Source organism: Salvelinus namaycush, chromosome 16, assembly GCF_016432855.1.
Source record: "Salvelinus namaycush isolate Seneca chromosome 16, SaNama_1.0, whole genome shotgun sequence".
NCBI lineage: Eukaryota > Metazoa > Chordata > Actinopteri > Salmoniformes > Salmonidae > Salvelinus > Salvelinus namaycush.
In genome coordinates this window covers 30,064,133-30,078,709 of record NC_052322.1, presented here as the reverse complement: position 1 = coordinate 30,078,709, position 14,577 = coordinate 30,064,133, and the positions used below count along the sequence as shown (strand labels likewise).

Sequence of the window (14,577 nt, the reverse complement as noted above, 5' to 3'; positions counted from 1 at the left end):
TAAGATTCAGATATTTCCAAAGATATAGATGAGAGAAAACTTGATGGAAATTGATGGGGTGAAGACATGTTTCTCAAGCTGATACACAACATCACAACCTCAATTGATATCCATTGTAACTATCGTTGTTGCTCAGAAAAAATATCAACAGATGTTTTGGATATTGTTTTTGCTATTTGATCTTCAATGTGGTATTCCATTCTTCTGCTGCAAAGCCATTTACATTAGCCAACGAAATCAAAGGGATGCATGTGAACGATCATTGAATTGATTGTCTTTTTTTCTGCTGTGTGCGAGGCAAAACTAGACATATACCCCCACACACACATTCATGAAACTCACCAGGTACAGATGTAGGATCTTAATAATGCAGGCTATTTAAAACTTGTAGTAGATTTGAGGTTTAAAAAGGCTTTTGAAGTTTTAAATTTACACTTTGAAATATCAGATTTGATTGTCCTCTACAAAAAAGTACATTAATTATAATCGCCATAATAATTCACATTTCCTGTGCTACAGGATTATTTTTCTGCTGTAGCAAACTGACTCAAATTAAGATCCTACATCTGCACGTTCATTTAGAACACATTTTATTTTACACAAAAAATGGCTTCATGCATGGCTTCATGCACATGAAATCCTTCATTGAGATGTTTAGACATGAAGCAATATGGCTGCCTCTTTCTGAGAGCTGCAAATGGTTAGTGAAAGTTACTGACGTGACATTTCACATCGTCCAGGCTCAGAACAGCTCCCTGGTCGTTGTTGTTGCTGTGCTTGTGTTTCTTCTCTGAGCATCTACAGAGCTTGTACTTTATCACCTGTGATGAAACACAGATGCACACTACAAAGGTCAGTGAAGCTGTCAATTTGAGACAAAGGCTGGTAAGAGAAAAGGTGGACATTTTGGAGTGTGCCTGCCTCTTCGACAGTTATTTGTAAAACACATAAATGTTTAATTCAGCTTTTCCAAGAGATTACAATAATGAGTGAGACAGAAAGCATAATGGAAAAGTCTGGTTGTTTTCTGTCACTGTAGAATACTAGAGAGAATGAAAAGATTACCTCATAGATATAGTCAAACAGCTCCAGAATAGTAAGGATACTGGCTCCAATGAAAAGACCCATCTGACCACCAATATCACCTAGGAAGAACAGAGAAGGACAAGATTATCAAAGATAAGAAACTTTCCCAAAAGATACACATTTCCAACAAAGTATCCTTAAAAAGAAAATTAATAGTTTTTTAAAATCAGTGAAATACCTAAAAGTCCTGCTACTTCATAGGCTTTCTTCTGTTCGATCGTCTCATAGTTTAGAGCCTCAAAGAAGATGTCCAGAACCAGGATATTGTCACTGTTACAGAAAAATACCATATTCAACATCTAAACAGCAAGCAGCAGCATACCACCCTGCATACCACTGCTGGCTTGCTTCTGAAGCTAAGCAGGGTTGGAAAATCTTTACTTAGTTGCACTAGATATGTGTAATGGATCTGAAGGGCCAAAGCCCCAATCAAATTTCTTACTATGTACTCCATACTCGCTGTAAAGTTTTTATTTGGTTTTTGAAACATTAGACTCACGCTATGTACTGCTCTGACTTGTTGTATTTTTTGGCCAGATACTTGGCAGAGGCCTTGCTGGGGATCTTGACGAAGGACAGCTCCTTGCTGTATCTGGTCATGTTGCATGGCGTCTCACACACACAAAAATCATTGTCTCTCTCCACCAGGAAGTCTGGGGGCAAAGAGCAATACTGCAGCATTAACACTTCTTCTCTTTTTAGTACATGTAAGGGATGTAGAGACTAAAATAGAGTTGCTATGGTCTAAGAAACAGCAGTCTGGATCTATTGCTTACCAAGAGCTGGATCAGCACACTCTTTGTACAGCTCAGGGGTGCAGTATGGGGCATCTCCTGTATATAAAGTGTTGTTAATCAATGAATCTAAGTTGAACTTGAAAACTTAAATAGTCCAGACTAGGTAAACGGCTGGGTGGGAGAGTTCACTTACCAGGCATGTGCACCATGCGGCAGTTACAGTTCTCCACCAGGTAGCGCGTCTCACAGTCGATACGGCAGGCGGTGATGCTGTACGTTTCAAAGAATTCTGAGTCCATCCATGTCACCTTACAGTCCCCCCAGGGTGGGGGCAAATATATCAGCTGGAATAGACACACATGACAAGTGTTACACATACAGTATAAGCTACAGTACAACTATAATTGAATAGGTGTACTACAACAGTTACACAGGTTGTGCTTACAGTAGCATATTGTACATGTATTTTGTTTAAATAAAGTTGTGCAAATAAATATAATGTCCCGACCCGTTGTTCCTGGCAGGAGACAAAGGTCTGGAACCCAGGTGCCACTCCGAAGCCCAGCTGGTCGATGAAGGGTGGCTCCTCCTGATTGTGGATCTGAACTTTGATCCCAGCTTCAAATGAGGTCTCATCTGTGGAGAGGGGAACAGTGGCAGGGATCACTGCACCATCCATGCATGGCTTATTTAACTAATGAACCCAATGGCTCCAGCAGACAGATAGAGTGGTCTGTTGGATAGAGCAACACACATGTGAGCTGTATTTAGTATTTTAGTATTTTATTAGGATCCCCATTAGATGTTGTGAAGGCAGCCACTACTCTTCCTGGGGTCCAAATAGGAACAAAACAACACATCACAAAACAATAGTCTGCATCAGGGATCATCAACTAGATTAAGCCGCGGGCCAATTGATTCTTGAGCGGATGGTCGGGGGCTCGGAACATAATTGCAAATAATTTGTAGACTGCAAATTGACCAGAAGAAGCCCAAACAGATATAATGCTTGACTAAAACATAATAATTTCAAACCTTGCTTACATTTGTATATGATCACGTGTCTCTCTATTATGCATGGGAATACTTGGGAACAGATTTCTTAAATTAAAATAACTTGGAGCTGATTTCAAGTCTTTTATGTCCAACACTGAAAATTCTACACAATAAAAAAACGTGTTTCTTTTAAATTTTGCTCAGAAAACTTGGGGGGCCAAATAAAACCACTCTGTGTCAAATTAAAATCCAGTTGGGGAACCCTGGTCTAAATCATTACAAATTTACGTCATATTTTCTTTTTACAATATTACAATACTACAATATTACAATGAGTGGGTGTGTGTAGCGTGAGTGCCAGAGTGTGTGTGTGTTTTTGTGTGAGTGTGCGTGTGTGAATGTGCATGCGTGAGTGTGTCTCTTCACAGTCGTGAGGTATTGTTGTGTCGTGAGGTGTTGTTTTATCTGTGTTTTAAATCTTTTACTGCTAGCTTGGGTTACCTGATGTGTTTTAAATCTTTTACTGCTAGCTTGGGTTACCTGATGTGTTTTAAATCTTTTACTACTAGCTTGGGTTACCTGATGTGTTTTAAATCTTTTACTGCTAGCTTGGGTTACCTGATGTGTTTTAAATCTTTTACTGCTAGCTTGGGTTACCTGATGTGTTTTAAATCTTTTACTGCTAGCTTGGGTTACCTGATGTGTTTTAAATCTTTTACTGCTAGCTTGGGTTACCTGATGTGTTTTAAATCTTTTACTGCTAGCTTGGGTTACCTGATGTGTTTTAAATCTTTTACTGCTAGCTTGGGTTACCTGATGTGTTTTAAATCTTTTACTGCTAGCTTGGGTTACCTGATGTGTTTTAAATCTTTTACTGCTAGCTTGGGTTACCTGATGTGTTTTAAATCTTTTACTGCTAGCTTGGGTTACCTGATGTGTTTTAAATCTTTTACTGCTAGCTTGGGTTACCTGATGTGTTTTAAATCTTTTACTGCTAGCTTGGGTTACCTGATGTGTTTTAAATCTTTTACTGCTAGCTTGGGTTACCTGATGTGTTTTAAATCTTTTACTGCTAGCTTGGGTTACCTGATGTGTTTTAAATCTTTTACTGCTAGCTTGGGTTACCTGATGTGTTTTAAATCTTTTACTGCTAGCTTGGGTTACCTGATGTGTTTTAAATCTTTTACTGCTAGCTTGGGTTACCTGATGTGTTTTAAATCTTTTACTGCTAGCTTGGGTTACCTGATGTGTTTTAAATCTTTTACTGCTAGCTTGGGTTACCTGATGTATTTTAAATCTTTTACTGCTAGCTTGGGTTACCTGATGTGTTTTAAATATTTTACTGCTAGCTTGGGTTACCTGATGTGTTTTAAATCTTTTACTGCTAGCTTGGGTTACCTGATGTGGAAAAGAGTTCCATGTAGTCTTTGCTCTATGTAGTACTGTGCGTCACAGGCCTTAGGGACTGTGAAGATATCCCTGGCGGCATGTCTTGTGGGGTATAAATGGGATTCTGAGCTGTGAGTTAGCTGTTTGAACAGACATTTCAGTGCTTTCAACACGTCAATACCTCTCACAAAGACAAGTAGTGATGAAGTCAATCTCTCTACTTTGAGCCAGGAGAGATTGATGCGCATGTTCTTGATATTAGCCCTCCATGTACATTTAAGGGCCAGTCGTGCTGCTCTTTCTGTGCCAGCTGTAATTTTCTAAGTCCTTCTTTGCAGCACTTGACCATATAACTGGGCAGTAGTCTAGGTGTGATTAAAACTAGGGCCTGTAGGACTTGTTAGTTTGACTGTGATGTCAAGAAAGCAGAGCAGCGCTTTATCATGGACAGACCTCTCCCCATCTTAGCAACCATTGGATCAATATGTTTTGACCATGTCAGTGTACAATCCACGGTTACACCAAGCAGTTTAGTCTCCACAACTTGCTAATTTTCCACATTATTCATTACAAGATTTAGATTAGGTTCAGGGTTTAGTGATTGATTTGTCTCAAATACAATGTTTTAAGGTTTTTACATATTCTGGACTAGCTTATTGCTAGCCACCCATTCTAAAACTGAATGCAGCTCTTTGTTAAGGGTTGCAATGATCTCACTTACTGTGGTAGCTGACGTGTATAATGTTGAGTCTTCAGTGTACAGAGACACACAGGCTTTACTTAATGCTAGTGGTAGGTCATTAGTAAAAATAGAAAGGACCAAGGCAGCTGCTTTGAGGTATACTACACTCTACCTGGTTTACGTTAGAGAGGTGTTGTGTTTGATAGGTAGCTCTCAGTCCACAATATTGCAGAGGATGTAAAGCCATAACACATACGTTTTTTCAGCAGCAGATTATGATCGCTGTGTAATGAACTAGACTTAAACACACACACACACACACACACACACACACACACACACACACACACACACACACACACACACACACACACACAAGCACCCACACACACAAGCACCCACACTTACACATACACACACTTTTGTCCTCACCTGTCTCTCCCCACACAGGGAGGTACTCATCTTGCTGAATGTCCAGCATGAGCTCCAGACCGTTCCCCATCCCTCCCTTGGTAGTTATGAGAGGGGTGCGGCCCTCGCCTCCTGCGTTGAACGTGTAACACTTCCCATAGCGAGTGAAGACCTGAGGAGAAAGATGAGAAATATGAAAGGGATGAGATAGCAAGACGAGATATCCTGGAACCGTCCCTCACAATAGCAGAGCCATATTCATCCAGATGTATGGCTCTGCTCAATAGTTTCTATAAATCCAGTTTTGTTCCTTACTGTAACTTGCCACTGGGGGTCAGTGTTAGTCTACATTAGACACCACAGTACCAGGAGTGATGAGGGTATTCCCCTGGGTTTGGGGTTACCTAATCATCTGATCTATGGATTTCACATAACTGGGCAGGGGTGCAGCCAGGCCCACCAACTGGGGAGCTAGGCCCAGCCAATCAAAATTAGTTTTCCCCTACAAAACGGCTTTATTACAGACAGAAATACTCCTCAGCACCCCCTCCCCCCACCCACCCCTCAGTCGATCCCGCAGGTGAAGAAGCCGGATGTGGAGGTCCTGGGCTAGCATGGTTGCATGTGGTCTGTGGTTGTGAGGCCGGTTGGACGCACTGCCAAATTCTCTAAAACAACATTGGAGGCAGCTTATGGTAGAGAAATGGACACCAAATTCTCTGGCAACAGTACTGGTGGATATTCCTGCAGTCAGCATGCCAATTGCACGCTCCCTCAAAACTTGAGACATCTGTGGCATTGTGTTGTGGAACAAAACTGCACATTTTAAAGTGGGCTTTTACAAGGTGCACCTGTGTAATGATCATGCTGTTTAATCAGCTTCTTGATATGCCACACCTGTCAGGTGGATGGATTATCTTGGCAAAGGAGAAATGCTCACTAACCAAATCAAGTTTATTTTATATAGCCCTTTGTACATCAGCTAATATCTCGAAGTGCTGTACAGAAACCCAGCCTAAAACCCCAAACAGCAAGCAATGCAGGTGTAGAAGCACGGCGGCTAGGAAAAACTCCCTAGAAAGGCCAAAACCTAGGAAGAAACCTAGAGAGGAACCAGGCTATGAGGGGTGGCCAGTCCTCTTCTGGCTGTGCTGGGTGGAGATTATAACAGAACATGGCCAAGATGTTCAAATGTTCATAAATGACCAGCATGGTCAAATAATAATCAGGAGTAAATGTCAGTTGGCTTTTAATAGCCGATCATTAACTAACAGGTATGTAAACACATTTTGAGAGAACATTAACTAACAGGTATGTAAACACATTTTGAGAGAAATACGTTTGGTGCATAATGGGACATTTCTGTGATTTTCTATTTCAGCTCATGAAACACGGGACCAACACTTTACATGTTGCGTTTAAATTTTTGTTCAGTGTATAAACAACAGCATGGAACTATGCTCATGTCTACTGTAAGTCATAAGTCATTTGTATTTATGACACTGTCTGTATTAACTATACAGTAACTTGTGCTGTGCTGAAGCTGGGAGCGGGCCATTGCTCAGCATATGCAGCAACATGACACATCTGTGAATAGAGAGAGGGCTGACAAACACAATGATTGTTGACTGAGTTTGGACAGTGCTGTTAGACAGCTCAGCCTTGCCATCTATCATCACACACACGTTTGTTCTACTATCCTTGTGGGGACCAAACAATCCTATTTCCCTAACCCCTAATTGTGAACCTAAACCTAACTCCTTACCCTAAACCTAATTGTATCTCTAACCCTCCCCACTTGTCAGAACTTTCCTTGTTTTACTATCCTTGTGAGGAATTCTGGTCCACACGATAGTAAAACCAAACACACACACACACACACACACACACACACACACACACACACACACACACACACACACACACACACACACACACACACACACAGGCTGACAATTACAGGATCAATGTTCAGCTTGAGACTGCTACACTGCTTGAGACTGCTGAGAGACTGCTACACAGCTATAGGCTTGTAGAGTGACTGGAAATCACTGTGGGGTAAATTCATTACTGATTTTTTCAGACACACTGAATGGAGTATGTGAGTATTCTGGAGGATGTTTTTGTCATCATTGCCTAGACAAGAAAATAGGCTTCTAATCTCAACCAATGTTAGAGTAAAAAGACTCTCCTACCTCACACTCTACTTCCATATTTTCTATGCCTTCTGTAACATGCTTCTACTCTGCTTCAACCCTGCTTCTACCCATCCACCCATCTCTTACTCACACATTTCCCTACTTCCTTTACACTCTCTTTATACATCATCAACACTACCCCACTCCTTCCTCCTTCATGCTATCCCCCCCTCTATCCCTCCCTTCATCCATTCCGCTGAACTTTGACTGGCATCGTTATAGACGTGTGTCTACTCTGCAGAGCCTAATGGCATATGGGGAAGTTACTAACCATATGTTAGTTCTATGTTAGCCTTTACATCTAACCTCAATGAGTGCATGTTCTTTCTGAACACATGAAAGAATGACTGTGTAAGGTCAGAGTGCTAGATGCTCTTTATGAATAAATGAACCAATGAATGAGTGTGTGATGTCAGCTATGAATACATTAATGAATGAACATGTATTTTCTGAAGTTTGGAATTTGATTTTTATGCATTACAATGTAATGCATGTTCCTGAATGAATGATTGAATTTGTGTGCGGCGTGCAGTTTGTGTATTTGTGCACGTTGCTATCTATGCCACATTACAGTTGGCCTACATGATCTGACAGTGACTCATAATACACTGTTGACTCTATAAGATGACAGGCCACACTGACAGTTGAACACCAAAAGAAGAAAAGTGAAGGAAAGTTCCAGTTCCTTTGTGAATATGTAAAGTTTTTAGGCCAATAGTTTTCCTCTAGGGTTGTTGGGTTCATCTTTCCTTTTACTTTCTGCTGCCTTTGTTGGCAATTCATTAAAATGACTACTTTACAGAGAAATCAATCCTCTTTACCCACCCTAAAGATCTTAAAGTTTGCGGTCTATAATCTTTGGAGTGCCCTGTAGTCAATCTGTGCCTATCATTCATAGTGCGTTTCCCACCATTGAAAAGCACTTAGCACTCTCCTGTGGTTAATCATATACATCAATGTGCATTTCCTTCCTTACAGGCGAGGCAGACTCTAGAACAAGTCCTAAATCACTAATCCACACTCCTGGCTGTTGGAGGAGACCTGATACACCCCAGCTGTTAAAGGATGCCTCTGCAGGGGGAAATGAATCCATTAGCATTCTATTGTTTTATGAGGGAACGTTTCAGAGCTATTATGCTGCTCTATTAAACAGCCGAAGCGCCGGCAAAGAGATTGCGATTTAAATGGTAGTAGCAGCCATGTGTCAGGCAGCAGTGACCGGTCGACAGTCGGCAAGCATAATCTTTTTTCCAGAGAGTGCTAATGTTGTCATTTGCTTGTTGATGCAGCAGGCGTTCTAAATAATCTGGAAAATCTGGAACAACTCCCAAGACAGCCAACTTTATAGATAAACAGACTTTGTTGAACTTTAGTTAAGATATAATGAAAACTTAAAAACACAGGCAACAGGCAGGAGAGTTAACAGATTTATGCATTGTTAATTGTGCTCATTAAAGGAGTATGCCTATTCAAATGCATTAATGCCATAGTTCAGATCAGTCTTGCCAACCTGAGACCTGTCTCTCCTGTTCTAGGTTCCATCTGTCTTTCCTGCCCAAACTGAAGGGCAAACCAAGAACAGTAAAACAGGGAGGCTCTCGAATGTTGAGTGCTGACTGACTTCTGTGAGGGAGATAGATTGCAGCTCAAAGGCTCCTGTAGACACAATCCGCCATGTCAGAATACTGGCAGTACACTGTCCTGTTATCGACTGTGGGTGTTTGGACAACAGCTGCTGACTCACCAAACTAATGAGTAATACTGGGTAATACTGAAGGTCTTCCCATGCAGGACTTCAAATACCAAGGCTAGGGGATTTAATGAGTGTGTGTATGTGTATATGTGTGTGGGTTGTGTGTGTGTGTGTGTGTGTGTGTCTCAAGTGTGTGTGTGTCAAGCTGAGTGTGTTAATGATGGCTGAAAAGCATAGAGGCTCAATAGTTACTTGACAAATTTTGTCACAAAAACAACAACTGTCGGGAACAAGTGAACTGAAGTGAACCACAGGCCTCCACAGGGAAGATGGCAATATAAAAGCCTGCCACACAGTAAGTGTTCCCCTTAATTTGTGTTCTGGCAGTAAAAAGAGAGATCCATAAACTGTCACCAGCAAGTCACACATCATTTTGATACTACAAAAAAATATGTGGACATGGCGTAGAGAATAGCTAAAATGTTTTCCTCCAAATGAATACCTTTTTACAGTACAGCCTGCTTTTTAAAGTGGTGTATAAAGATGTCAACAACCTACTGTGTTTTTTATATGTCAACATCATACAGTACATTCAACTGTCTATAATTGTACAAAACCCTGTACAGAAATCATAGTAAATTAGCATGTTTAGTTTAACACACGTCTGCTGTCACAGGTCACAGCTAGAGTATTACATCTGGTAATGAATGGATCATCCCATACCAGCCACTTCCAATGGCTTTCCTGTCAGATAGTACCTTGAGCCAGACAGGCCTGCAAGAGTTGTCTAATGACCAGTTCATGGATAAAGGGACAGCAGGACCTCAGACATAATTGACAACAAAGGAGAAAGAGAATAAATAGAGCAGGAGCTGTTGACTTGTATTTTTCCACTTTAGATGATTTGCAGGGGAGATCCCGCACTACATGCCTTGATGCTCTGCAATTCAGTTAAATCCTCAAATTCATTTAGGCTGTCAGAATAATTTGACTCATTGCTACAATCATTAGCTGTGTGGTAGGCAGCGCCATTGTTTGCATTATATCCTTGTGATGGATCCTCTTTTCAGCTTTCCATCACAAACCCACATCCTTTCATTCGCGAGCCTGCCCACTGGGCAGATGTCTATTTCATTGAAGTGATGAGGAAACAACATTGATTCAACCAGTGTGTGCCCAGTGGGTGAGTTTTGAAAATTCTAATTAATCTCCCACACAATAAGTGTTTCTTTCCTTTAATTGCTCCTCCATCCCTCCCCTCTCACCGTCTCCTCTGAGCTATGATGTGATATTCCCAGTGGACTCCTTTCCATCTTCTCCCTCCTCCTGCTAAGTTTGATTAATATTTGAAAGTCCGACAGAGACGCTCTACTCCTCTCCACCACTCTCATCCCACTCCCAGACACTGCCATGACTCTCAGTATCTATCACCTTCAGAGGCGATAGCATGATAGCATGGGATGAGAGACATGGAGGCAGAGAGAGAGAGAGAGAGAGAGAGAGAGAGAGAGAGAGAGAGAGAGAGAGAGAGAGAGAGAGAGAGACAGGGAGAGACAGGGAGAAGGGGGTGGGGAGAGGTGAGAGAGAGTTAATTAAGGAAGCATATTATATGAAGGAGGGGGAGTATTCTTCCACTTAAGACGTATAAAGCCTGTTACTAGGAGGGAAAAAGACACCACTTTTGGTTGAGTTAACCTCAGAGGGCATTGCAGATAATGCAGAGAGTGAATTTGTGTCAAAGGTTCAGCCATTCTTTTTTAAATGTATCAAACCACTATACAGATTAGGATATGACCAAAATATATGCATGATGTTAGCTGGGGTCAGGATACCTGTATGTCGATGCAAAAAGTAACATCCAAAATAAAAGAAACACCAACATAAAGTGTGTTAGTAGGGCGTTGGGGCACCTCGACCAGAACAACTTCAATGCACCTTGGCATAGATTCTACAACTGTCTGGAAGTCTATTGGAGGGATGTGACACCATTCTTCCATGAGAAATTCTATATTGTGGTGTTTTGTTGATGGTGGTGGAAAACTCTGTCTCAGGCACCATGCCAGAATCTCCCATAAATGTTCAATTGGGTTCTGGTGACTGAGATGGCCATTGTATATGGTTTACATGCTCATCAAACCATTTAGTGACCACTCGTGCCCTGTGGATGGGCACATAGCCATGGTAGCCAAAATAATGGCCTGCACAGCATTTGTATACATGACCTTAAGCATGATGGGATGTTAATTGCTTAATTAACTCAGGAACCACACCTGCTTTCAATATACTTTATTTCCCTCATTTACTTGAGTGTTTCTATTATTTTAGCAGTTACCTGTATGTTGCCGGCGCCGACCGAGATGGCCGCCTCGCTTCGCGTTCCTTGGAAAATATGCAGTATTTTGTTTTTTTATGTGTTATTCCTTACATTGGTACCCCAGGTAATCTTAGGTTTCATTACATACAGTCGGGAGGAACTACTGAATATAAGAGCAACGTCAACTCACCATCGTTACGACCAGGAATATGACTTTCCCGAAACGGATCCAGTGTTTTGCCTTCCACCCAATACAATAGATCTGATCCCAGCCGGCGACCCTATGCGACGCCGTAAAAGGGGCAAACGTAGCGGTCTCTTGGTCAGGCTTCGGAGACGGGCACATCGCGCTCCACTCCCTAGCATACTACTCGCCAATGTCCAGTCTCTTGACAATAAGGTTGATGAAATCCGAGCAAGGGTAACATTCCAGAGAGACATCAGAGATTGTAACGTTCTCTGCTTCACGGAAACATGGCTAACTCAAGAGACGCTAACGGAGTCGGTGCAGCCAGCTGGTTTCTTCACGCATCGCGCCGACAGAAACATACATCTTTCTGGTAAGAAGAGGGGCGGGGGTGTATGTCTTATGATTAACGAGATGTGGTGTGATCATAACAACATACAGGAACTCAAGTCATTCTGTTCACCTGATCTAGAATTCCTCACAATCAAATGTCGACCGCATTATCTACCAAGGGAATTCTCTTCGATTATAATCACAGCCGTATATATTCCCCCCCAAGCAGACACATCGATGGCCCTGAACGAACTTTATCTGACTCTTTGTAAACTGGAAACCACACACCCTGAGGCTGCATTCATCGTAGCTGGGGATTTTAACAAGGCTAATCTGAAAACAAAACTCCCTAAATTCTATCAGCACATCGATTGTGCTACCAGGGCTGGTAAAACCTTGGATCATTGTTATACTAACTTCCGCGACGCATACAAGGCCCTCCCCCGCCCTCCTTTCGGAAAAGCTGACCACGACTCCATTTTGTTGCTTCCAGCCTACAAACAGAAACTAAAACAACAAGCTCCCTCGCTCAGGTCTGTTCAACGCTGGTCCGACCAATCTGATTCCACGCTTCAAGACTGCTTCGATCACGTGGATTGGAATATGTTCCGCATTGCGTCCAACAACAATATTGACGAATACGCTGATTCGGTGAGCGAGTTCATTAGAAAGTGCATTGACGATGTCGTACCCACAGCAACGATTAAAACATTCCCAAACCAGAAACCGTGGATTGACGGCAGCATTCGCGTGAAACTGAAAGCGCGAACCACTGCTTTTAACCAGGGCAAGGCGACTGGAAACATGACCGAATACAAACAGTGTAGCTATTCCCTCCGCAAGGCAATCAAACAAGCTAAGTGCCAGTATAGAGACAAAGTAGAGTCGCAATTCAACAGCTCAGACACAAGAGGTATGTGGCAGGGTCTACAGTCAATCACGGATTACAAAAAGAAAACCAGCCCCGTCGCGGACCAGGATGTCTTGCTCCCAGACAGGCTAAATAACTTTTTTGCTCGCTTTGAGGACAATACAGTGCCACTGACACGGCCCGCTACCAAAACCTGCGGGCTCTCCTTCACTGCAGCCGAGGTGAGTAAAACATTTAAACGTGTTAACCCTCGCAAGGCTGCAGGCCCAGACGGCATTCCCAGCCGCGTCCTCAGAGCATGCGCAGACCAGCTGGCTGGTGTGTTTACAGACATATGCAATCAATCCTTATCCCAGTCTGCTGTTCCCACATGCTTCAAGAGGGCCACCATTGTTCCTGTTCCCAAGAAAGCTAAGGTAACTGAGCTAAACGACTACCGCCCCGTAGCACTCACTTCCGTCATCATGAAGTGCTTTGAGAGACTAGTCAAGGACCATATCACCTCCACCCTACCGGACACCCTAGACCCACTCCAATTTGCTTACCGACCCAATAGGTCCACAGACGACGCAATCGCAACCACACTGCACACTGCCCTAACCCATCTGGACAAGAGGAATACCTATGTGAGAATGCTGTTCATCGACTACAGCTCAGCATTTAACACCATAGTACCCTCCAAACTCGTCATCAAGCTCGAGACCCTGGGTCTCGACCCCGCCCTGTGCAACTGGGTCCTGGACTTCCTGACGGGCCGCCCCCAGGTGGTGAGGGTAGGTAACAACATCTCCACCCCGCTGGTCCTCAACACTGGGGCCCCACAAGGGTGCGTTCTGAGCCCTCTCCTGTACTCCCTGTTCACCCACGACTGCGTGGCCATGCACGCCTCCAACTCAATCATCAAGTTTGCGGATGACACTACAGTGGTAGGCTTGATTACCAACAACGACGAGACGGCCTACAGGGAGGAGGTGAGGGCCCTCGGAGTGTGGTGTCAGGAAAAGAACCTCACACTCAACGTCAACAAAACAAAGGAGATGATTGTGGACTTCAGGAAACAGCAGAGGGAGCACCCCCCTATCCACATCGACGGGACAGTAGTGGAGAAGGTGGAAAGTTTTAAGTTCCTCGGTGTACACATCACGGACAAACTGAATTGGTCCACCCACACAGACAGCGTTGTGAAGAAGGCGCAGCAGCGCCTCTTCAACCTCAAGAGGCTGAAGAAATTCGGCTTGTCACCAAAAGCACTCACAAACTTCTACAGATGCACAATCGAGAGCATCCTGTCGGGCTGTATCACCGCCTGGTACGGCAACTGCTCCGCCCACAACCGTAAGGCTCTCCAGAGGGTAGTGAGGTCTGCACAACGCATCACCGGGGGCAAACTACCTGCCCTCCAGGACACCTACACCACCCGATGTCACAGGAAGGCCATAAAGATCATCAAGGACAACAACCACCCAAGCCACTGCCTGTTCACCCCGCTATCATCCAGAAGGCGAGGTCAGTACAGGTGCATCAAAGCAGGGACCGAGAGACTGAAAAACAGCTTCTATCTCAAGGCCATCAGACTGTTAAACAGCCACCACTAACATTTAGCGGCCGCTGCCAACATACTGACTCAACTCCAGCCACTTTAATAATGGGAATTGATGGAAATTATGTAAAAATGTACCA

The 14,577-nt window shown here is 43.2% G+C and overlaps 1 protein-coding gene across 1 annotated transcript in view; it reads right to left on the bottom strand.

The window, feature by feature from the left end:
- Positions 1–701: 701 nt before the first annotated feature.
- LOC120060753 (acid-sensing ion channel 1-like) overlaps positions 702–14,577 on the bottom strand; it is a 102,291-nt gene continuing 88,415 nt past the window's right edge. Inside the window, exons 3-10 of the mRNA XM_039010164.1 lie at positions 5,323–5,473; positions 2,332–2,459; positions 2,017–2,167; positions 1,863–1,919; positions 1,586–1,739; positions 1,265–1,356; positions 1,066–1,145; positions 702–821 (exon numbers count right to left, since the gene is read on the bottom strand). Of these exons, the coding sequence (XP_038866092.1) occupies positions 702–821; positions 1,066–1,145; positions 1,265–1,356; positions 1,586–1,739; positions 1,863–1,919; positions 2,017–2,167; positions 2,332–2,459; positions 5,323–5,473 (933 nt within the window). The remainder of the gene's footprint in view (positions 822–1,065; positions 1,146–1,264; positions 1,357–1,585; positions 1,740–1,862; positions 1,920–2,016; positions 2,168–2,331; positions 2,460–5,322; positions 5,474–14,577) is intronic.